The 23,258-nt window shown below is 43.6% G+C and overlaps 1 protein-coding gene and 1 long non-coding RNA gene across 3 annotated transcripts in view; one reads left to right on the forward strand and one right to left on the reverse strand.

Annotated features, from left to right (window-relative positions):
* The window catches only part of GDI2 (GDP dissociation inhibitor 2), a 33,140-nt gene that overhangs the window by 434 nt on the left and 9,448 nt on the right, over positions 1–23,258 (forward strand). For both annotated transcript variants that reach the window (XM_029953683.1, XM_029953684.1), the window contains exons 2-6: positions 8,743–8,850; positions 12,497–12,596; positions 16,193–16,327; positions 22,307–22,505; positions 22,746–22,877. In XM_029953683.1, the coding sequence (XP_029809543.1) occupies positions 8,743–8,850; positions 12,497–12,596; positions 16,193–16,327; positions 22,307–22,505; positions 22,746–22,877 (674 nt within the window). The remainder of the gene's footprint in view (positions 1–8,742; positions 8,851–12,496; positions 12,597–16,192; positions 16,328–22,306; positions 22,506–22,745; positions 22,878–23,258) is intronic.
* Positions 16,056–20,525, reverse strand: LOC115303777. The gene is made up of 3 exons (XR_003914235.1): positions 20,272–20,525; positions 16,375–16,766; positions 16,056–16,075 (listed from the first exon to the last, which is right to left on the reverse strand). It is a non-coding gene; the product is annotated as an uncharacterized LOC115303777 (long non-coding RNA).

A 23,258-nucleotide genomic window follows, 5' to 3' on the forward strand; every position in this document is an offset into this window, starting at 1 on the left:
CCCGGCCCCGGGCCGGCCTCCGAGCGGGGCCTGCGCCTCCCACGCCGCCCTTGCGGACCCGGTCTGGGGTCGTCGTTGGGAGCCGTGCTCTGCAGGGCGTTAGGGGGGGAGGCGACGGGCGCGTCCCCAGGCGTCCGGGCCTGCGGCAGTGCCCAGCTGCTCGTGCTCGCGGCCGCAGTGGGTCGTAAACGTGGGTCGAGAGGCTGGGAGACGGAAAACCCGGTCCAGGTGGATAAGGCCAGTTTTTCGCTTTGCCGGGAAAAAAGCCCGATTGGGGCGTGGGTACTCCACCGCCTTTGTGGGTGGACGGCCTCTCCCGATTGGAAACGGAAGGGCACCAGGCTGAGTGGGGGAGGGTGGAGGCCACCGTCTTGGCGTTTCCTACTCAGACTTCAGCCACTGCCACTCGTCGCCTTCGGCTGCCGGAGCCGGGCAGATTTTGTGACAAATCATCGGATAATCACCGTTTTGTGCTTGATACAGCTCAGTGAACTTAGATTTGGGGAGAAAATTGGCCTTTCATCCCCGCGCCCGTTTCAAACGAGAAGCATTATGCGTTCCTTCCAGCGACCCTCTCAGCCCGCTTTTTGAGCGTCTTAGAATTGGAAATGAGTTTTCTCAAAACTTGTCTATCCAATGCTTTCCCAGCTGACCTTTGCCGTCTTTTCCTTTTGTTTGGCCTGTTCTGTGCCTCCATTGTCTCCTTCCGGGGGCTCTCCCCGAGGAAACGGGTTGCTGATGGATTGATTGCCGTCGAGGCCGCGTTCTCTGCGCTGACCTGTCCAGAGACCGCCGCGTGATGGGCCGAGCGGCAGCACCAGATGGAGGAGCCCCCTTACCTAGTAAACCAGCCAGTCGTTCTGAGTGCGGGGGATACGGTTGAGTTTCTTTCTAGGTGATGAGTTGGCTGGCCGTTGGATACTTCAGTGAACAGGCCCACTTGCTGTTAATTTTTTTCAATTAATAATTTTATAAAGTGTCTGATTTTAAAGTGTCCAAGCTGTGCGGCTGTTTTCCGTCAGCTAGTATTTTTTAAAGTGTGTGATTGGGATTCTAAGCTGAGCCTTGTCGCTTGTGGAGGGTTTTGCCCATTGGGACGGATGCCATTGCTGCCAGCCTGTTGTCGGAGCCCGTTCTGCTTTCCTGCGGTTCTTGCTGGTCTTTTCGATTGGCTCTTGAGTAGGTCAGTTGGACGTGGACAAACGAGTGCAGATCGGTCTTGCAGGTTTCAACTCGCCTGGTTTGGAAGCACCCGCTTGTGTCAAAGATAGCCCTGGGTTAACGTACTGGGTTCACTACCGAGTTAAGATGATGCGTTTTATTTAAGTATTCATTTGGGTTGATTGTGATCTTTTTGGTGAGTGGTAGATTGATACTTAACTAGAAATCAGATCGACTTCTGCCTTCACTTACAGCTGGGATAGCTTTAATCCCTGGGATCCTTCTTAGATTGTTTTCTCAGATGTTCTTTTTCGAATTCTCCCAAATCAGAGCATCCACGTTCATCTATAGGAGCGGTGGTGACAGGATGATTTGATAATGGCAAGGCTTGTGTCCTCGTTTCTAGTGACACAAGGGCTGCCCAAAGTGAAATGAGACTACCAAGGTTAAAAACCCTGAAATCACACTTGACCAAGTATTTGGAGTGAACGTACCACTTATTTTGGTCTCAGTTTTTGGCGTATAAATATTTAGTGCCTGAGGTTTAAGAAGCTAAAAACAGGCATGCACTATCAATTATGGGTACCAGTGTCAAGTACTTGTAGTGCTCTGAACTTGTTACTTTTATTTTTTATTAAAAACAATTTTTTAATGTTTGTTTATTATTGAGACAGAAACAGCATGAGTGGGGGATAGGCAGAGAGAGAGGGGGAGATACAGAATCTGAAGCAGGCGCCAGGCTTTGAGCTGTCAGCACAGAGCTTGACGTGGGGGGCGCAAACCCACAGACTGTGACATCACCACCTGAACCTTAGTCGCCACCCAAGCGCCCCTGAACTTGTTACTTTTAAAGAAAGTGTAGGAATTTGTTGCCTAGTGTTTGCAGTGTTTTGTATCAGTTGTTCCTTTTGAAATGAAGGTCCTAGTGATCTCCAAATGTAGGTGGTAACTTTAATAAGACATAAAATGTGACTTAAAACAAAATCATTCTCTGTCTAGGAGAACCGGAATAGTCTATATAACTGAATTTTTTAAGGATTTGAGGATTATCCCTTTAAAGAACCACAACTCTCTGATAAAAGCCTTTCCAAATGACATCACAGCTTCTTTAGCAAACTAAGGAACGTGATTTACATGGTAACTGAGATTTCACGCTGTGAGAATTCTTGTGTTGTGCCATGGCATGACGGTGCCATTGAGGCACCTGGGAAGCTTTGGCCTCCTGATAAAATGGGCCCCAGACCGCTCGCCTTTGTGAGCGAGTTAGTTCTTCAGTCTGCTTTCCATTTTCTTCCTCCTCCCTTACTTTGCTGTTAGGCTGGAGACTCTGACTTTTCTTTGACTGCAGTGTGTATGGATCGCATCTGACCGCCTAAGATGCTGCTTCCAATGGACTTTGGGTTTGGCAGTAAATTTATGAATTTTCTAAAAAATAGTATATAAAAGGGTAACTAGTTCCACAGCTGTTTGTGGTTCCCGGAGGTACCTGTGTGGTTTTGTTCTACCTGATAGTTCTGGTAAGGGGTCAGGAATAGAACAATGTACTCTTACAACCAGGATTCTCAGTATTCTATGTTTAGAAATTATTTTACATCCCAGATGTAATTTCCCTTCCTGCTTTATTAAAATTTTGTGATTTAAGGCAGGAGTTTTTATATCTGATTTAAAAATCTTAAGTTGCCTCTTAGATTTGCTCCTTGAAATCCCATTGCTTATGTTAGAGTTTTGTAGACAGAGGGCTTTTCACTGCAGTAGCAGTCATAGGGCCAATGTGTACAAATGTCTTACTTTTGAAAGGTGTAAATGTCTTGCAGTCTGTATTTTAAGCATGCTGGCCCAATGGGACAGAAATAAAACCAGACACATTTCAGCATCTAGAGGTAGTAGATATTTGGCTTGAAAAACCACTGGGTAAATATTTTGGCTCACATAGATGATGATCAACAATCACGGCTGTCTTCCTTCTCCTTGTGCCTGATTAAAGACTCTTACTGGAGTAATGGCTTCCCCAGTTTTAGTTATTTAAATTGTGACTGTTGTGATCAGTTACAGGCAACAAAAAGGTTAGCGCACTTGTCCGTAAACAGTTAGCCTCTCGTACCGGAGGGTAACTACAGAGTTCACGTGAGAAAGTACGGAGTGCTGGAATACAGCTGCCCAGGTGGGAGTTCAGGCCGGGGATCGGGAAACCCTTCGTAAAGGAGGCGGCGTGGAGGCTGGGTGTTAGAGTGCTGGCGGGCTCTGAGCCGCAGGAACCGTTTTCTAGGCAGAGTGAGCCGGATAGGTTGGTGTTAAGAACAGGATGCAGAGAAGGAATCGGGAGTTTATTTTGCCTCAACAGAAGGTATGAAGAGGCGGATTGGGAAACCGGGCTGGAAAGAAGGCTGTGGCTAAGAATGTTGAATGTAGTAGGCTAAGAAGTTTGAACTTTATCTTTTTAGGCAGTGGGAGAGGATTTTGAGCAGGAAACATAATTAGAGCCAAAGTTCAAAAAAAGTTATCTTCTGACAGCACTTATTGAGATGCATTCAAGGGACATTTAAAGGAACATTCGGCTGAAAACAGTTATTGTTGGTGTGTTATTGCTGTAAGAACTATATCGTTGAGATTAACTGATTTAAAAATGTTAAAGTTAATACATTTTCCTCATACTTCTAGGTAAGTAGCTTTCAAAAGGCACTTTTCTGTAGTATCAGTTTTTAGGTACATGTTTTCCTAATCATAGTTTTCTGTGCATTTACTTTCTGTTTGGTGTTTTTTGTTGTTTTGTTTTTACTTGTAACAACTTTAAAATTCAGTAGGGTTTGGAGTTTTGGTCAGTGCTCAGTTTGGTCACTTGGAGGATCTCTCAGAATATTAATGTACTCTGGCCCTATTCTCTTCGAAGCTTGTTCTCTAAGTAGGAAAGGGTTGGGCTTTACCCTTTCCAAGACCCCAGGATCCTCTGTATTTAGTACTACTGACCTTGGAAACACTGTGTAGGTTGATCACAGTTCATACATAGGAACACCACGCAGGCCACTTCAGTACAGAAGAGGTGTTTCGCCTTAATGTGTTTAGCTGCTGTCCAGATAAGTTACTCTGATTATTGCAACTTTAGCGTTACGTGCAAGGTACTGAAGGGAAGGGAACTTTAGTACCATTGATACGGGCCTTCCCCCACCCCCACACATCTACACAGACTAGAACTCTGCTGCAGGTGAACTTTAAGCCGTTTGATCTGGTCACCTCTCTTTATGAAGGAGAACATGAAATGCCAGATGAGTGGCAGATGCCATTGTCATAAAGAACTTGGATTCTGAAGATGGTTTTCTAATTGCAGTTATTCTAGATGTGAGTTTGTATTCTTGCCCTGCTCAGGTCATTTGTGGGTAAGTTTGAAATTAAATATAGAGTACTGTCGTCTGTTAGATTTAAAACTAGTATGTTGGTTAGTAAAATTTATTAGTATTGTTGACATATATGATGGGTGCACCAGGCTTTTAGTGCAACAAAAGGAAATTCATTTAGAGTATTTTCTTTGGCTTTAATGTGCTTTGCTTGTTATTCTGTATTCATCAGACAGGTAGTAGTACCGGATTTTAATTTCGAGTTGTTAATTTTGTAAGATATTAAAATTGTAGGATCATTAATGTACACCTTAATGCCCAGAAATGATTGATACATTTTATCAGTTAAATTATTGAATTAATGAGTTCATCCCGTGTTTTAAAGCAAAATTTAAAGTATGTTTTTTATTCTTTAGCAGTGTTAAAGCAATCTTTTATAGATGGGCTTAGAAGAATCTGTAGATCAGATTTAATTAGTTTCTATCTTATTTGTTCCAAGTGATGCCTTTAAAGGTAGTTATTATCAGCTCTTTGGACTTCAGTGAATCTTTAAATTACCGAGGCTTTTATTTTAGGCCTCCACCGTGAGTGCTTGCTTTAGAGCCATGCATGGTCCAGTGAGCGGATGGTGATTTGCAGGGGAGTATGAAGAGATATATATAAAACATACACAACACTCAGATTTGCTTGCTGTGTTTTTGCTTCCAAAATTTAACTCTGAAGTCTGCCTTTGTTGGCTGGAAATGGGATTATTTCGCTTTCTTTATTTATCCCCCAACCTGTTTTTGAGATAGTAAATTTTATTTTACTTTCATGTAATATGTTGAGCCATATATGTTACTGCTTATTTGGATTTTCTGTTTTGAACAAATGAGTTGCTTTTGATAATATTAGGGTTGATTTTTTTTTTTTTAGTTGTAAAATATCTTCAGTTCTCTTTATCAAGACATCGTTAAATTCAAAAGGCAAGCCACAGAATGGAAGAAGATGTTTGCAATATATACCCATTAAAGCACTTTTATCCAGAATATAAAAGCAACTTTTATATATCAGTAAGAAAAAGACAGCCCATTTTTTAAAAAGGGCAAATAATTTGAATAGGTATTTATCAAAAGAAGATACTAATTATCAGTAAACTATTAAAAAGTACTCAGCCTCGTTAGTTGTCAGGAAATGCAAATTAAACCACATCCTAACTAGAAGGGCTAAAATTAAAAAGACACAGTGTTGGGCAAGGATTTGAAACAACAGGAACTTCCATATACTGCTGACAAAAGTATAAATTGGCACAGTCCCTCCGGAAAGCTGGTTGGGAGTATCTGCTGACGTTGACCACAGGTGTGCTTTCCTGGATATGAATCCAACAAATGCGTAATAAAAACACATTGAGAATATGTAGACAGCCTTACTTATAATAGACAGAAACTGGAACTGTTCAGATGCGCATCAACTAAAGCTTCTACAGTTTTGTTACCCAACCTGGTCCTTGAATCAACTGCTTCAGCAACATCTGAAGGCTTAGTGGAAATGCAGAAGGTTAGGCCTCACTCCTGAGACGCCGCAGCAAATTCTGCAGTTTAGCATGCTCCTCAGTTTTGTTTTGTTGACTAGGCTCTAAGCCCAGCTTGGGGCTCGCGCTCACGTGACCCTGTCGTCTAGCGTTCCATGCTCTACCAGCCAGGCACCCCCATCTAGCGTCGTCCCCAGTTGATTCTCACCTTTGTTAAAGTTGGAGCAGCGATGCTTTCATGATGGTTCTTGAAATTGGTCCTGGACCAGCCTCATTAATATCACCTGGCAACTGGTGAGAAAGGCACACTCTCAGCCCCAACCCAGTTCTGGGGATGGAGGCCCTACAGTCTGTTTTAATAAGCCCTGCAGGGGATGTGGGTGCAAAGGGAAGTCTGAGGACCTGCTCAGAGTTTATGGGTCTCCCCCCTTCACAGGTGATGCTAACTGGGAAGCACACGTTGAGGTCCATCCACTGCTTGCAGCGTTAGGCAGACCTTCTGTAAAGGTCCAGATAGCAAATATTTCAGGTTAGTCAGGCTGTGCAGTCTCTGTGACCACCACGGTTCTACTGTGGGACAGTGAAAACGGCCGTGGATGATGCCCATGAATTGGAATGGGTGTTTACCAGTAAATATGAGAATGTGTGCAGGCTGGATTTAACTCCTGTGTTTTGGGAACCTTTGCTCTGTAGCAGTGAGAATAAGTGAATTTCAAGAACACACAAAACATGGGTGAATCTTGTAAACATAATGTTGAATAACAGGTATATAGAAAAAAGATATACTGCATCATTCCATTTATTCTGAGTTCAAAACCCAGAACAAATCTTTGCTCTCAGAAATCATGAAGGGGGCGGGGATGTGGTTAGGCCTGGCATAGGGCGTGAAGTGACCTTCTGGAGCACTCATACACAGTGTTCTGGTTCTTGACCTAAATAAATGAGACACCTCCTAGAGTAAAATCTGAACCTGATAAAAGCTTAAAACCTTTCAAAAATACTAAAATGAAAAGCTCTATTATGGAGTACAGTTTGAAATACTTACGAATTTTTAAAATAAAGGTATCCAAGTCAGACTTCCAGGGGAGTAAGATTGCTCTCTGCTATGTCTTTGGGGTAAATTTGAAAGCCCGAGGATTCATGATGATCCATAGAATTTCCATTTTCTTTTTAAAAGATGAAGCCCGATCACCAAAACCGTGGGACAGGTTTTGAGTGAATGTGTAGCCCATCTCTGTTTTTCTTCGCATTAATTCAGTAGTCATATTCTTTCTTGATTTTTTTCCTTTTCCCCCTCCATCTTGATATATCTTAGTATATTCATGCTTTATTTACCTTTATTTACCTTTTTCCTGAGAGTAGTCCCTTATACCTACTCATTTATTCCCACTTATTAATGGTCTTCCTGGAGGCTTCCTTTAAGGCTCTGGTTCTCAAACTCTTTGGCTTTGGGATCCTTTTACACTGAAAAATTGAAGACCCTGAGGAGTTTTGTTTGTAGGGGTTGTGTCCATCAATATTTATCATTAGGAATCAACACAGAAATTAAAAAGAATAATTCACTTAATGATAAACCCATTTGTGTTAACACGAACAACAGTTTTTCTTTCAAAACAAAAACATCGTGAGAAGACTATCATTGTTTTACATTTTCTGCACATCCCTTTAATGTGCAGAATGTCTGGCTTGAAAGATAGGTGAATTTTCTCCTGCTTCGGTGGCTAAGACTTGTGTGAGATACTCCTCATCCGAAGTATATGAAGAAAATCAAGCTTCCTGCAGATGTGTAGTTGGAACAGGGAGGAAGGAGTATTTTCATAGCCTTTTACATTGTTGTGGATATTCTTTGATTTATACCAAAATATTAGTGACAGTTTTTTTTTAAATATTTGTAGTATGAAATCTTAAACCACATCTGACACATAGCTAGGTCTGAGTAATAGTTCCTTGTTCAGTTCTTTCAAATATAAATGATGATCCATGAAGGGTGCCTGTGGGGCTCAGTCTGTTAAGCATCCAACTCTTGATGTCTGCTCAGGTCATGATCTCATGGTTTGTGAGATCGAGTTCCATGTTGGGCTCTGCACTGATAGTGTGGCGCCTGCTTGGGATTCTCTTTTCTCTCGCTCTCTGCCCCTCCCCCACTTGCACTTGTGCTCTCTCAAAATAAAGATAAAAGAGATGATCCGTGAACAATAAAGTGGCTAGTTCAGCTTACAGATCAGTTGCACAAATGGTTTTTCTTGAGCCAGGGTTGCTTTATGTAGACTTCCTGTTTTGTCACACAGAATATCAAAGTGGTGGGCATTCAAGGATGTATATTTAACAAAGGTAATTTTTTTTTCTAACAAAGGTAATATTAATGCTTCATCAAGGATGTTTTTAAGTAAACCAGCCTGAGTGCCTGGTGGTGAAGAATATGGCTAGTGCAGAGTGGAGCTAGTGCCCTAATTTGTTTTATCCACTGCTGGTCTGGCACCATCGGTGCTAATGCCACCGCAGTGGAAAACAGCGAATAATGTCTTAGTGTTACGAAAGTAGTTTTAACTGAGGCTCATGGGGGTGCACAGACCACACTTTGAACCCTGATCACTTTAGGGCTTTGTCCTTAAGTCATATATTATATATACTAAGTATTCATTACTGAAAGAATGTTTAATGAGGGGCTTTAAAAAAAAGTACCTGTTTGAAACATGTTGTAATGCTTTCCTTCTTTTGAAGCCACTTATTCTTTCCCTGTAGGAATGCATCCTGTCAGGAATAATGTCAGTGAACGGAAAGAAAGTTCTGCACATGGATAGAAACCCGTATTATGGAGGAGAAAGTGCATCTATAACACCTCTGGAAGATGTAAGTATTACATTACTCGTGCCTTTCATTCTTTCAATCTTCTACTTGTGAATCTCAACTTCATTCCTTATAGGTAGGTTTGATTGTGTTTTATTAAGTGGATTATTTGTAACCTATTTTTCCGAAAGGGGCTGCTAGTTGAGGGCTAGTAGAAGTTTTAGTTGTGACCTTCCTGGCCTCCGGAGCAGTCGTCTGTTCTCTCTTGACCTGTAGGTACAGACTTGTGACGGACATCTGTACGTGCCCAACACGGTGCGGTGTCTTCCACTTGGTTTTTATGTCTTCTGGTTCCTCGAAGAGGTATTTTTATCCCCAGTTGTCAGGTGACAAAATGGTCTGTGTTGTTACAGCCTCAGAGATGGGCTGGGACCCTGGGTTATAAGACCCCGGAGCTTTAGTTCCTTCTGCTCTACTGCCCTGCTTCCCAGGGTGTGGAGCACGGGCAGAAGAGGCGTTTCCGAAGGGCGTTCCACGCAGACGCCTCCGGGGGGACGGAAAGCGGCGTGCTGGAGTGGAGGGGTCCGCGGGGCCCTGATCACCGGCTCATGTTTTATTTCTTTTTTATTTAAAATTTTATTTTTGATGTTTTATTTATTTTTGATACAGAAAGAGACAGAGCATGAGAGGGGGAGGGGCAGAGAGAGAGGGAGACACAGAACTGGAAGCAGGCTCCAGGCTCTGAGCTGGCTGTCAGCACAGAACCCAACGCGGGGCTCGAACCCACGATCGTGAGATCTGACCTGAGCCGAAGTTGGAGGCCCAACCGACTGAGCCACCCAGGCGCCCCCATGTTTTATTTCTTAATCTGGGGGTTTTAAAAGTAGATACTCATTTCATTGTTCTTCCATTTGCACCTATGTGTTTTAATCCACTCTTCTTTTTTTTGCTGCTTTTCATAATAAAACAAATAGCAATATTTAAAGCATACGAAAAAAGTGTGTTTTACTAACTTTTTTTGTATGAGGTTTGTTCATCCACAGGCGTGGATATGAGCCGTACCGTATTTTACAGATGTCACCGTGACTGATAAGATAGACTCGTTTTTATCAAAAAGTTCTTCCGTATTCAGGCCTACAGAAAAGTTGAAAGAATAATAGCAATGGATCGACCTTCCATCTGGATTTAGCAGCTGACATTTTACAATATTTGCTTTGTCTTTTTTTGTTACTGGTTTGAATCCTTAAAAGAAATAGACATCATGATACTTGACCTGAATCATTCTGCATTCACTAGTTAAGAACAACATTCTCTTATGTCATCATGGTATCATTCGTTATCACATTTAAGAAATTAATAGTAATAACCCATTCATACTCAAATTTCCCACTGAAGCTAAGAATGTCTTATATTGTGTATGGTAATGGTTTTTGGTTTGTTTTGTTTTTTTAATGTTTAATTTTGAGAGAGAGTGCGTGTGTGTGAATGAGTGGAGGAGAGGCAGAGAAAGGGAGACCGAGAATTCAAAGAAAGCTCTGCACACTCCGTGCAGAGTCTGACTTGGGGCTCAAAGTCGCAAACCATGAAACTGTGATCTGAGCCTAAGTCAGATTCTTAACTGACTGAGCCACCCAGGCATCCCCCCCCCCACTTTTTTCTTAAACCAGTTTAAACATTGCCTTTGATGTTGCTTCCCTTTATTCTCTTAATCTACAAAAATCTCCCCACTTTTTTTTTCCTTTTGGAAAGTTCAAGCTACCTTATAATATGAAAGTGTTGCTGTGTACTTCATGTTGCATCCTGTCAGGAGGCACAGACTGTCTAGATTTCCCCACTATTCATGATGCTAAGCTTGGCCCTAGTTAAGGTGACGGCCACCAGATCTCTTCATTGTAAATAATCTGTAGAGTGATATGTTGGCATCATTCCTTCCACACTCCATACGATTAGTAATCTTCAATACGATGAGCAAGCTGTCTCTCCCCCCCAGTGAATACTCAAGGACCTGGGGATTTTTATTAGTAAATGCATACCAGCTTTGCTTATTCACTTCCACATTAACAATAAAATTTGTAAGTTCAAATTGAATATTCCCAAATTTTAGACTGAAAGCTGCTTTTTAAAATTTTTTAAATTAAAAAAAAAAAGTTTATTGTCAAATTGGTTTCCATACAACATCCAGTGCTCTTCCCCACAAGTGCCCTCCTCCATCACCACCACCTCTTTTTCCCCCTCCCCCTCCCCCTCCCACCCTCCGTTCGTTTTCAGTATTCAGTAGTCTCTCAGGTTTTGCCTCCCTCTCTCTCCCCAACTCTCTTCCCCTTCCCCTCCCCCTGGTCCTCCATTAGGTTTCTCCTGTTCTCCTGTTAGACCTATGAGTGCAAACACATGGTATCTGTCCTTTTCCGCCTGACTTATTTCGCTTAGCATGACACCCTCAAGGTCCATTCACTTTCCTACAAATGGCCAAATTTCATTCTTTTTCATTGCCATGTAGTACTCCATTGTGTAGATAAACCACATCTTCTTGATCCACTCATCAGGTGATGGACATTTAGGCTCTTTCCACGATTTGGCTATTGTTGACAGTGCTGCTATGAACATTGGGGTACATGTGCTCCTATGCATCAGCACTTCTGTATCCCTTGGGGAAGTCCCTAGCAGTGCTATTGCTGGGTTATAGGGGAGTTCTACTGATAGTTTTTTGAAAGCTGCTTTTTAAAAAATATTTACATAATGTTTATTTTTGAAAAGAGAGAGTATGAGCAGGGGAGGGGCAGAGAGAGAGGGAGATGCAGAATCCCAAGCAGGCTTTCGGCTCTGAGCTGTCTGCACAGAGCCCGATGCAGGGCTTGAATCCATGAACCTTGAGATTGTGACCTGAGCTGAAGTTGGACAGTTAACTGACCAAGCCACTTGGGCACCCTTGAAAGCTGCTTCTTATCTAGAGCTCCTACTCAACTCACTTATGTAAGTTATAAATTAACTGGAACTAACTTTAATTGTCTTTTTTGATTTGAAGAATCCAGAATTTAGTTTTAACTTCTTACGGAAGCAAAGGTAAGCCTTTTTGGGCGCCTGGGTGGCTTAGTCAGTTGGGTGTCCAACTTCAGCTCAGGTCATGATCTCACGGTTTGTGGAGTTGCGCCCTGTGTTAGCCCGCTCGCGTGCTCTTTCTCTCTCTCTCTCTCTCTGTCCCTCCCCTACTTGTGTGCGTGCATGTGCTCTCTCTCGCTGCCTCAAAAATAAACATTTAAAAAAGTAAGCCTTTTGTTAGCTTTTTTAATTCAGGAGAGAATGACTTTAAATGATTCTACAAGAGCACCTGGGTAATCCAGTCTTAGGGTTTGTGAGTCTGAGGCCAGACCCCGTTCAGATCCTCTCTCTCCCTCTTTCTTTGCCCCTCCCCTTCTCACGTGTACACTCTCTCAAAAATATTTTTTTAAAAATAGAAAAAAAGATTTCTAGAAATACATGTGCAGATATACGTGTCATTGACAATTTGTTTTGTATTCTTGCTTTTCTGCTAGTAAGAAATACTACTCTGTAATATTTACTTCAGCGTTCATTAGTTTAGTGATGTATTTAACGTAGACGTGTACTGGAACTTCTCTAAAAATTGTATCTGACATGCCCTTGTTACGCTGAGTAGTTGTATAGCATAATGAAAATTATGTTACATTATGGGTAATTTTTGTTTTGGTTTTAGTTGTACAAGAGATTTAAAATCCCAGGAGCACCACCAGCATCAATGGGGAGAGGAAGAGACTGGAATGTCGACTTAATTCCCAAGTTCCTTATGGCCAATGGTAAAGAATTCTAACTGAAATTTATGACATTGAATCTGGTTTCAAAGTAGAAACTATCTTTTGACAGAGAGCATAATTCCAGGTGTGTGGCAGTAGATTTTGGTGACTGGCAGCAGTGTGGGGAGTTTCACAAGGTCCACTAGAGGCTCGCGGAGTGAGAGCGGAGGGGGCTCTGGAGGCGCCGACTCAGGATGTGCCGCAGCCCCTTCTCTCGGGCTTCGGTGACGGGCTTAGAGACCTGGGCCTTCAGCAGCAGGGCTGTTTGCTAGTTTGGAGGCTTTTAAAACTATTTTTTCACATATTTTCTCATATTTTCAGTTAGAGTAAGATTGCTGTATTAGTGCCTTTTTCTGAGCTGACATCAAAAAACCAGGGTGTTGGTGAGAAGTCTGTGTGTGCTCCGTGTATGAGAGGATGAGCCGCCCCATTTCCCTTTTTGTCGTTTTGTTTTATTTACTTTTTGGTTTTGAATTTATATTCTACAGTTTTTCCCTTTCATTCTTTTTAAGTGTTTTTTTTGTTTTTAGTAATCTCTACCCCAGCGTATGGCTTGAACCCACAACCCTAAGATTAAGAGTCACATTCAGGGGCGCCTGGGTGGCTCATTTGGTTAAGCGTCCAGTTTTGGCTCAGGTCATGATCTTGTGGCTTGTGGGTCGAGTCCCACGTGGGGCTCTGAGCTGACGGCTTGGAGCCTGGGGCCTGCTTTGGATTCTATGTCTCCCTCTCTCTGCCCCTCCCCTGCTCATGCTCTGTATCTCTCTATCTTTCAAAAATGAATAAACATTAAAAAATTAAAAAAAAAAGTCACACACTCCCTTGACTGAGCCAGCCAGGCTCCCCTATAGTTTCTTTGAATGGAAAGATTTTTGAATTTTCTCTCAAATTTAGAGTTACCTACTTGAAATTCTTTTGAAATAAATTGTAAGTACTTTTTAAATTATGTAAGTAAAATTATTTTGTTAAAATTAGAAAACACAAATAAAGGAAATAAAATTTATATAACTGGAATCTCACCATGTAGAATGATGGTGAGGTTTTTGGTGTGTGACTTGCCAATGTGTGTGTTTATGTGTGTTGAACCTCACTGTACAGCCCTAGAAGTGTACTCTCGGGATCAAGGCAGTGAATTTAAAAAAAAAATTTTTTTTTAAATGTTTTATTTATTTTTGAGACCGAGAGAGACAGAGCATGAGAGGGGGAGGGTCAGAGAGGGAGACACAGAATCCCAAGCAGGCTCCGGGGTCTGAGCTGTCAGCGCAGAGCCCAACGTGGGGCTGGAACCCACGAGCATGAGATCATGACCTGAGCCGAAGTCAGAGGCTTAGCCGACTGAGCCCCCCAGACGCTCCAAGGCACTGATTTTTATAAGGCTTTTATTTTCTGTTGCCCAACGTGACTCTCACCAGAGGACTGAGGGTGCGTGCCCCTTTCCTAGGATCTGTATCAGTCCTGAATATTATTCATTTTAATTTTTGTCGCTTTGTCATACCAAAGGCAAAATAATGGATTTTAACAAGTATCTGTTTGGGGCGCCTGGGTGGCTCAGTCGGTTGAGCGGCTGGCTTCGTTCTGCTCAGGTCACAATCTCACGGTTCGTGTGTTCGAGCCCCGCTTTGGGCTCTGTGCTGAGCTAGCTTAGAGCCTGGAGCCTAATTCAGATTCTCTATCTCCCTCTCTCTCTGACCCTCCTGTGCTCACGCTGTCCCTGTCTCTCAAAATAAATAAATAAACCCAAAAAACATAAACAACTTAAAAAAAAAAAGTATGCTTGAGCGTGAAATGATTTCTAGATGTTTATTGGCTTTCACATATATTTTTTAAAGTTTATTTTTGAAAGAGAGAGTGCACGCACACCATGGGGCAGGGGCAGAGAGAGGGAAAGAATATCCCAAGCAGGCTCCATACTGTCAGTGTGGAGCCTGACATGGGACTCGATCCCGCAAGTCATGAGATCATGACCTGAGCCAAGACCAAGAGTCAGGATCTTAACCTTAGAGTGAGCTGCCCAGGCTCCCCGGCTTTCATAGTCTTTAGTGAATTGGGCAGCCTTATGCTTTCTACATTTTTGTTGAGAGGTTTTAAAATATTTCCTTATTGGTATGAAAAAGCTCTTTATCAAAGCTATTGAATACTCTTTTAATGAATGTTGAGGGTATCTCTTCCAGTTTGTCATTGGCTTTATACATAATTGTGTCATAGTTTTGTTTCATAGATAAGCTTTTAATTTTCGTGTAGTTATATAGGTTGATCTTTTTATTATTTTTGATTTGGAAGGGTATGCTTAAAATTTTTCTCTTTACCTCAAGGTTATAAAAATACTAATATTTGCTATTCATGGCTTTATAGGTTTTATTTTTTCACTGTATAAGTAAATTCACCTATTTTAGAAGTTAATTGATCTATTATCCTGTTTGAGACTAAGCATCTTTACTTTCTCTACACCCGAAATGGGGCACAGATTATGACCCTGAGATCAGGAGTCTCCTGTCCTGCTGACTGAGCCAGCCAGGCATCCCCTTTCTTACCCTGTTTGAGACCTAGGTGTTGAGATTTAGTTTTTAAAATAATTATTTGGGGCGCCTGGGGGGCTCAGTCAGTTAAACATCCAACTTCGGCTCAGGTCATGATCTCACAGGTCGTGGGTTCGAGCCCCGCATCAGGCTCTGTGCTGACAGCTCAGAGCCTGGAGCCTGCTTCCGATTCTGTGTCTCCCTCTCTCTCTGCCCCTCCCCTGCTTGTGCTCTGTCTCTCTCTCTCTCTCTCTCTCTCAAAAACAAACATTAAAAAACATTCCTTACAATGGTTATTCAGGCGTCACTCGTCACTCGGTACCGTTTGTCTTTTCCACTTTTATTTGAACTTTTATGATATGTTAGGTTGTTAGATGTGGGTCTTCCCCCCCCAGCTAATTTGTGGATTAATTAATATAACACTACAATTTACTTTAACACATGGCTGCATAAAGTTGAAACTATTTTTTGTTTTCAGCTATTCTCTTGATTGTCCTGGTGTTTTTATCCTTTCAGATGAGCTTTAAAATTATTTCATTTCTCAAAGAAGTTTGCTATTTTAGTATACCAAAATGTCTTTTGTTTCTGGACAGGTAATAGTTCAGATTGTATACCTGGTTTATTCTTTATCTGAAATTAATGTCCATCTTAGTATAAATTGAATAATACAAACTGAATAGCACAAATTCTTGAAAAATTTTGCCTATTAGTTGCTTCTCTTTAAAACATAATAAAAATTTAAGGAAACTCAGACCCATTTGCAATAGTACTATAATTCTAAACTTCATACATACCTCTAATAATTATTAATACAGATTTTACAAAAGCTCATTGATAAAGTCATTAATCTTGAAGTTGTAACATTAAAAAAGATAGTTGTAAATATGCCAAGCAGCAGGCATGCGGGCTGATCGTCCCATGTGGGATGTGGCGTTGGAGACGTCTTTTGGCAGAAGTTGTTGGACACTGTTAAGAGAAAATTAGGAAGCAGTTCGTAAAAGCCAACAGTAAATGTATTGATTCCTGCTAGTTTTTGAAGGCAGTAAGACTGAAGTTACAGTTGGAACTGTGGGACTTTTTTAGGTCAGCTGGTGAAGATGCTGCTTTATACAGAGGTCACCCGCTATCTGGATTTCAAAGTGACTGAAGGGAGCTTTGTCTATAAGGGAGGAAAAATCTACAAGGTTCCTTCCACCGAAGCAGAAGCCCTGGCGTCTAGTAAGTAATTTTACTTTACTTGCTCAGAATAATGAGGTTTTATTTACAGTGGGAGGGAATCTTCCAGATCGGATGTAACGTCCCCTGTTCCGACAGCCGTCCACTCCCTCGTGCGGTCGGCAGTGTCTGTTGGGCGTCCGGTAAGTGCCCGACACCGTGGGGGCAGTCACCGCCCTGCCTTGGGAGCTCGCAGAGGCGTGAAGCGACTGCGGCGCGTGGAGCTCGTGGCCTGTCGCGTCCCGTGCTTGCTTCCCGCCGGTCCCGGTCGCTGCGGACAGCCGGCGCGGTGCTGCCCGTTTCCTGCGCCCGGGCTCGGCGCTAGACGCTCGGCGCCCGGGCCTGCGGGTCAGCAGCGGGGTTAGGGTGGAGGCGAGAGGAGTCTGCAGCCTGCGTACTTCCATCGCGGCGCTGAGCGACCACCTGCGCCCTGCTGTCCAACCTGCCGGAGAAGAAAACTTTCGTTCTGGCGAAACTGATCTCCTGAGTAGTGCCCTTGCCATTCTCTGAAATCTTTTTAGGAATTTCTGGTGAATATGGAGTAGATTTTATTCTTTGCCCAAAATTATTTCCTCTCGGCTCAGTGAAAGATTCTCGGTTAATATTTTCTATTCCTGCCTCTTTTAAATAACAGCAGACACCACTGTAAGAGCTCTGTGTGGGGGGAGTTCTGTGCGGCCATTGCTGGAGGGGAGGGGGGAGCGGGCAGGTCTGGACCGGGAGAGCAGGAGATGTGAGTCTGTTCTCAGTGATGTTGTGGGACAGTTTCCTCACCTAAAAACGCAGTTTGAATTACTTTGGCAGCTTCTATCACTTTATTTATTTCCTTCTTGCTCTTGGGGAGAATGTTGGGCATAAAATGTCAAAAGGCACTGTGGCCACAAAGTACAGGATAGCACTGAGCTGGATGTGTGGCAGAGTTAGGGCGGTCGTTTGGCGGGGGGGGGGGGGGGGGGGGGGGGGGGGGGGGGGGGGGGGGGGGGGGGGGGGGGGGGGGGGGGGGGGGGGGGGGGGGGGGGGGGGGGGGGGGGGTGGGGGGTGGCTCCTGACAGTGAGGGGGCTGGTGGCGTCCTCACGGCTTAGAAATTTTTTATGACCGTGTTAGCTTTATCCAAATAATGGGTTTTCATAGAAATAAGAGTTCAACAGTTTGAAGAGAATCTTTTAAAAGAAGTCTGTGTTCTAAATCTTTATCCTCTCTGTGAGCTCTAACGTATGTTAATCGCTTTAGTTCCCTCCTTCATTGAACACAGATGGAAGGACGTACCTTCTGGCAGTTCTGTTTTTCCCTTTCTGACTTAATTTTTTCAAATATATATAACATTTCTATGACTTGAAAGTCAAAATTCTATCAAAAGATTATAGAGTCTTGTTCTTATTCTTTTCTACTCCATGCCGTCTACCTTGATTATAATTTTTTTTGTTTATTATGTATTTTGAGAGACAGAGAGCAGGGGAGACAGAGTGGGAGAAAGAATCCTAAGCAGGCTCCACACTGTCGTGCAGAGCGCAGTGCGGGGCTTGAACTCAAGAAGTGTGAGGTCATCACCCAAGCTGAAACCAAAAGTCAGATGCTCAACCGACTGAGCTGCCCAGATGCCCCATTCTTTTTTTTTTTGAGAGAGAGAGAGAGAGAGAGAGAGGAGAGAGTGAACGGGAATGAGTAGGGGAGGGCCAGAGGTGGGGGGCAAATCCTAGGCAGGATCCGTGCTGCTGGGGTGCAGCCCATCCAGGGACTTGCTCTCCTGACTCGGACCACAGCTGAGCGGAAACCAAGAGTCGGCTGCTTAACTGACTGTACCACCCAGGTGCCCCTCTGGCTTATCCTTCTTACATTTCTTTTTCCAAAAATAAGCAAATATGCTTATATATTTTTATGATTAGGTTTATTGAGGTATAAATAAATCCCACTGTTTTTGCATACAGTTTTATGAATTTTTACTGGGTATCTACTTTTTCAGCAACTGTTTTTCTATTAGTAGGATCCTGATGTTAAAATGGCAGGCAGGAAAATACTAGGCAGGGGCGCCCAGGAGGCTCAGTCATTTAAATGTCTGACTTCGGCTCAGCTCATGATCTCACGGTTCCTGAGTTTGAGCCCCGCATCAGGTTCTCTGCTGTCAGTGCAGAGTCTGCCCTGCCCCCCACCCTCCCTGCTAGCACATGCTCACTTCCTCTCGAAAATAAACGTTTAAAAGAAAATTCTAGGCAAAATGAATGGCGTAAGGAAAGTTGTAGAAGTGGGGAAGTTCAGTAGGAGGAGAAATAAGAACAATTATTTTATGTTTATAATAGCTAACGTGTTTGGGCATTTGTACGGGCACGCGTGTCCTGAGTACCTCATAGGTGTTGCTGACTTTCTCCAGCCCTTTGCTGTCGCTCTGGGATGTGGGTGCTGTTGTCTCCGTCTTTCAGATGGAAAAGCTCCCCTTTACAGGGGTGCAGGTGTGAGAGACAGGCCGGAGGTAGCAGAGCTCATGACTGATAGAACTTTTTTGAGGCCAGGTTTGTCTGATTCTGGAACCCTGCACTCTTTTTTTTTTTTTAACGTTTTATTTATTTTTGAGACAGAGACATAGCATGAGCAGAGAGGGGCAGAGAGAGAGGGAGACACAGAAGCGGAAGCAGGCCCCAGGCTCTGAGCTGTCAGCACAGAGCCTGACACGGGGCTCGAACCCAGGAACTGTGAGATCATGACCTGAGCTGAAGTCGCAGGCTTAACTGACTGAGCCACCCAGACGCTCCAGAACCCTGCACTCTTAACCTCTATTTTATATAGTATAAAAATACAGATTTTTAAAAGACACTTTAACAAATATCATATAGTCTAGTCCTTTTTTTTTCCATCCAGTTTTTTCTCTTATAATATGCCACTGTTTGCCACTTTTCTTTGGAAATTCGGATTTGTCAAGATTATTGTGTGTGAGTAGTGGCGGCCAGACTGGGCAAAGTACCAGGTGCGGCCTGCTCGCTCCGTGTCCCTGACGCTCCTGCTTCTCTAGGCGTGCGTCACAGTTAATGCCGCCTGCGTTTGCGTTGGCTTCTTTTGGGGCTGGGGCGGCACCCGGTTCTCGGGGCAGCTCATGATGGAACCTGCAACCTCAGGTTTCCAGTAAGTACCTGTTCATCCAAGCAGTATGTTGACCAAATCAGTGACAAGCACCTTTGGCCTCTAAACTGATGTTGAACATACATATTCAGAAATGTTTTGGGAGGTTTTCATGAATGGCTTTGAAAGGTGTCTGGCAAAATCTTCAGTCTTCATTTAAATCTTTATTTAGGGGCACCTGGGTGGTTCAGTTGGTTAAGCATCTGACTTCAGCTCTGGTCATGACCTCACAGTTTGTGGGTTTGAGCCCCGTGTCGGGCTCTGTGCTGACAGCTCAGAGCCTGGAGCTGCTTCAGATTCTGTCTCCCTCTCTCTCTGCCCCTCCCCTGCTCATGATCTGTTTCTCAAATATGAATAAATGTTAAAAAAATTGTTAATTTTTTTTTCTTCATTTTTTTAAGTAGTTTATTGTCAAATTGGTTTCCATACAACACCCAGTGCTCTTCCCCACAAGTGCCCTCCTCTGTCACCACCTCTTTCCCGCCTCCCCCTCCCGCTTCAGCCCTCAGTTCGTTCTCAGTATTCAACAGTCTCAGATTTTGCGTCCCTCTCTCTCCCCAACTCTCTTTCCCTCTTCCCCTCCTGCTGGTCCTCCGTTAGGTTTCTCCTGTTAAAATGTTAAATCTTTATTCTCACTCTTAACTGTGGTGAGCCACTGCGTAGAGTAATTTATGTAAAAAAATTTTTTAGAGAGAGAGGGAGAGGACGGGGGTGGGGAAGAGAGAATCTTAAGCAGGCTCTGCCTCAGCATGGAACCTGCCCCGGGGGCTCCATCCCACAACCCTGGGATCCCGACCTGAGCTGGACTGGGCCACCCAGGCCACCCTTTGTAGAGCACCTGTGACGTCAGCAGACCACCTTTACTGTCGCGGAGCCGAGACAGTGGGCGTGTCTGCTGCGGACCCAGCCCCGCCTTGGAGGTGGGGCGCGGCGCCCGGCGGTGGTAGGTTCTGGTAGGTTCTGTGCGGAGGTCGGGGCTTCAGGAGCGTTCTTCTGGCACGAATTCCACTCCCTCACTTCTACAAATGTTCTGTGGTCAGATTCTGTTCTAACTGGAGCATAGCTGTCACCCAGTGTTGTGTAGGCGTGTACAGTGACTCCACAGGCTGCGCCGCGCAGCCGCCACCTGTCACCGCGCAGCGCTGTCTTCCCTGCGCCGGCCCGCTGGTCGCCGGGACGTGTCCGGCCCCCAGCGCCAGCCTGCGTGTCCCATCGCGTTCACACACGCTGCTCAGCCTCCCGTCCCTCCGCCCCGGACAGCTGTCAGCTTTCTGTGTTTGTGGCTCAGTTTCTGCTTTTCTGTCAGCTTGTTCAGTCATGTATGCTGTGTTTCATATTCCACCTCTGAGGGGGATCGTCGGGTGTTTGTCTTTCTCTGACTTCACGCAGCATCACGCACTCTCTAGACCCGTCCGTGTTGTTGCAGATGGCAAGATCTCCCTGCAGTTTTGCTTTGCGTGTCCCTGACGGTTACTGGTGTTGAGCACGTTCTCTTGTGTGTGTTTGCCATCTGTCAGTCCTTTATGGGAAAAGATCTATTCAGGTTTTCTGCCCATTTTTTATCAGAATATCTTCTTTGTTTTGGGGTGAGTTGTGGAAGTTCTTTATATATTTTGGATGTTAGCCCCTTCTCAGATACATCATTTGCAAATATTCTCTCCTATTCAGTACGTTGCCTTTTTGTTTCATTGATGGCTGCTTTCCCCGGGCAAAAGCTGCTTATTTTGGTGTGTAGTCCAGCGTGTAGAAAACTGTTGCTGTGGCCAGTGTCAGCACTTCTGCCTACGTTTTCTTCTAGTTTTATGGCCTCCTGTCTCATGTTTAGCTCTTTAATCCGTTTTGAGTTTATGTGTGTGCACGGTGTAAGGAAGCGGTCCAGGTTCATTCTCCTGCGTGTCGCTGTCCAGTTCTCCCAGCACCATTTGCCGAAGAGACTAGGCTGTCTTTTCCCTGCTGGATGTTCTTGCATCCGTTGACATAGATTCGTTCATCATAAAGGTGTGGCTTTATTTCTTTGCTTTCTGTCCCGTTCCACTGCTCTCTTATCTTTTTGTGCCAGGACTATGCTGTTGTAGTTTTGTTGTCGATCCTGAAATCTGGGATTTACCATCAGCTTTGTTCTTCTTAAGATTGCTTTGGCCGTTCGGGGTCTTTTGTAGTTCTGTATAAATTTTAGTATTCTAGTTCTGTGAAAAATGCTGCTGAAATTTTGATAGGGATTTCATTGAATTTATAGATTGCTTTGGGTAGTACGAACATTTTAACAATAGTCTTCCAAAACCGTGATCAAATCTTATACCTGTTAGCAATTGCAAAGCTTGTATTTATGGTCCTAAAACTGTTCTGGATATTGTAGCTTTTTATATTTTAAAAGTCTTGATAGAAGTATAATTTTTGGAAATAAACCTCAGTGTGAAAGCGAATGAATGAAAATAAAACAGTGTTTGCAGTATTTGAAATGATATTCACATAGTATTCTGGAAACTGAGTATTTTGGAAAAAGATTTTTTTTCCTAACCCATTTATCATATAGTTGAACATTTTCCCTTGTATATTGTATATCTAGTACTCAAGTAAGTTGGCATCTCTCACATTTGCTCCCATTGGATATTAATTGTGTGGATTGAATGTGTACTGGTTATAATTACTTGTAATTGTAAAATTGAAGACTTAATAACTGATATGTTGTAGTTATGTCGGTTTATTTTAAAGTGTAGTGGAATTAGGGGCCTAGTTGTGTAAACGCCCGTGTCTTAAATCGCACATCGCATTAGAAGAGCCTCAGGTCATAGAACATGGCACATTTAAACTTGCCTCTCACACTTTTTCTCTGTGTCCTAATGTCAGTGTTTGCTTTTTGACAAATTCCTTAGGCTTAATGGGACTGTTTGAAAAACGTCGCTTCAGAAAATTCCTAGTGTATGTTGCCAACTTTGATGAAAAAGATCCCCGCACTTTTGAGGGCATCGATCCTATGAAGACTGCAATGCGGGAGGTGTACAAGAAATTTGATTTGGGACAAGATGTCATAGATTTCACCGGCCACGCCCTGGCACTTTACAGAACCGATGAGTAAGCTTGCTGGATTTTAGATTCGTTTTTTTTTTTTTTTGGAACTGTTGCTGAATTTCTCAGTTGTACGAAATGGAAATTCTAACAAAACAAAGATAACCATGTTATATTATGAAAGGTTCCAGCTGTAAATTCGGGGTATAGAAACTTTTTGGTAAAATACCTAAGTAGTGAAATGAAGTCACTTCAGACAAATCACTTTGAATATTTATTTTCTAATATTTATTTCCTTAACTCTAGCTATTTAGATCAACCATGCTGTGAAACCATTAATAGGATTAAACTTTACAGCGAGTCTCTGGCAAGATATGGCAAAAGTCCGTACCTTTACCCGCTCTATGGCCTTGGAGAGCTGCCCCAGGGATTTGCAAGGTCAGTGCCTGTCGCTGCCGTGTTTGCGGACGACACCCCGGTGACTCTGGGTCCCCTCTTGCGCGGGGGTGCGTGACGTGTGGTGATGAGCGATGAGGTGAGAGAGTTCTGGGAGCCAGGAGATGCTGTCTGCTTTCAATTTACGTGCAACGAGACCGGCCGTCTGCGGGAAGAGCTTTAGTTTGCTAACTGTGGGTTCTGTGTAACCAACACTCCAGTCAGGAGAAGACAGCCGTCTGTCCGAAGCCCCCGCTCGGCCTCCGGGCCGCCACTGCCCGCGCCCTCTGTCCCTGCACCGTAAGGTGCGTGTCGTGGGAGCCCATGTAAGGGGGTAACAACGTATGTGCTCGCTTGCGTCTGGCTGTTGCTACACGATCTTTT

The sequence above is a fragment of the Suricata suricatta genome, chromosome 10, assembly GCF_006229205.1.
Source record: "Suricata suricatta isolate VVHF042 chromosome 10, meerkat_22Aug2017_6uvM2_HiC, whole genome shotgun sequence".
In the NCBI taxonomy this organism is placed as follows: Eukaryota; Metazoa; Chordata; class Mammalia; order Carnivora; family Herpestidae; genus Suricata; species Suricata suricatta.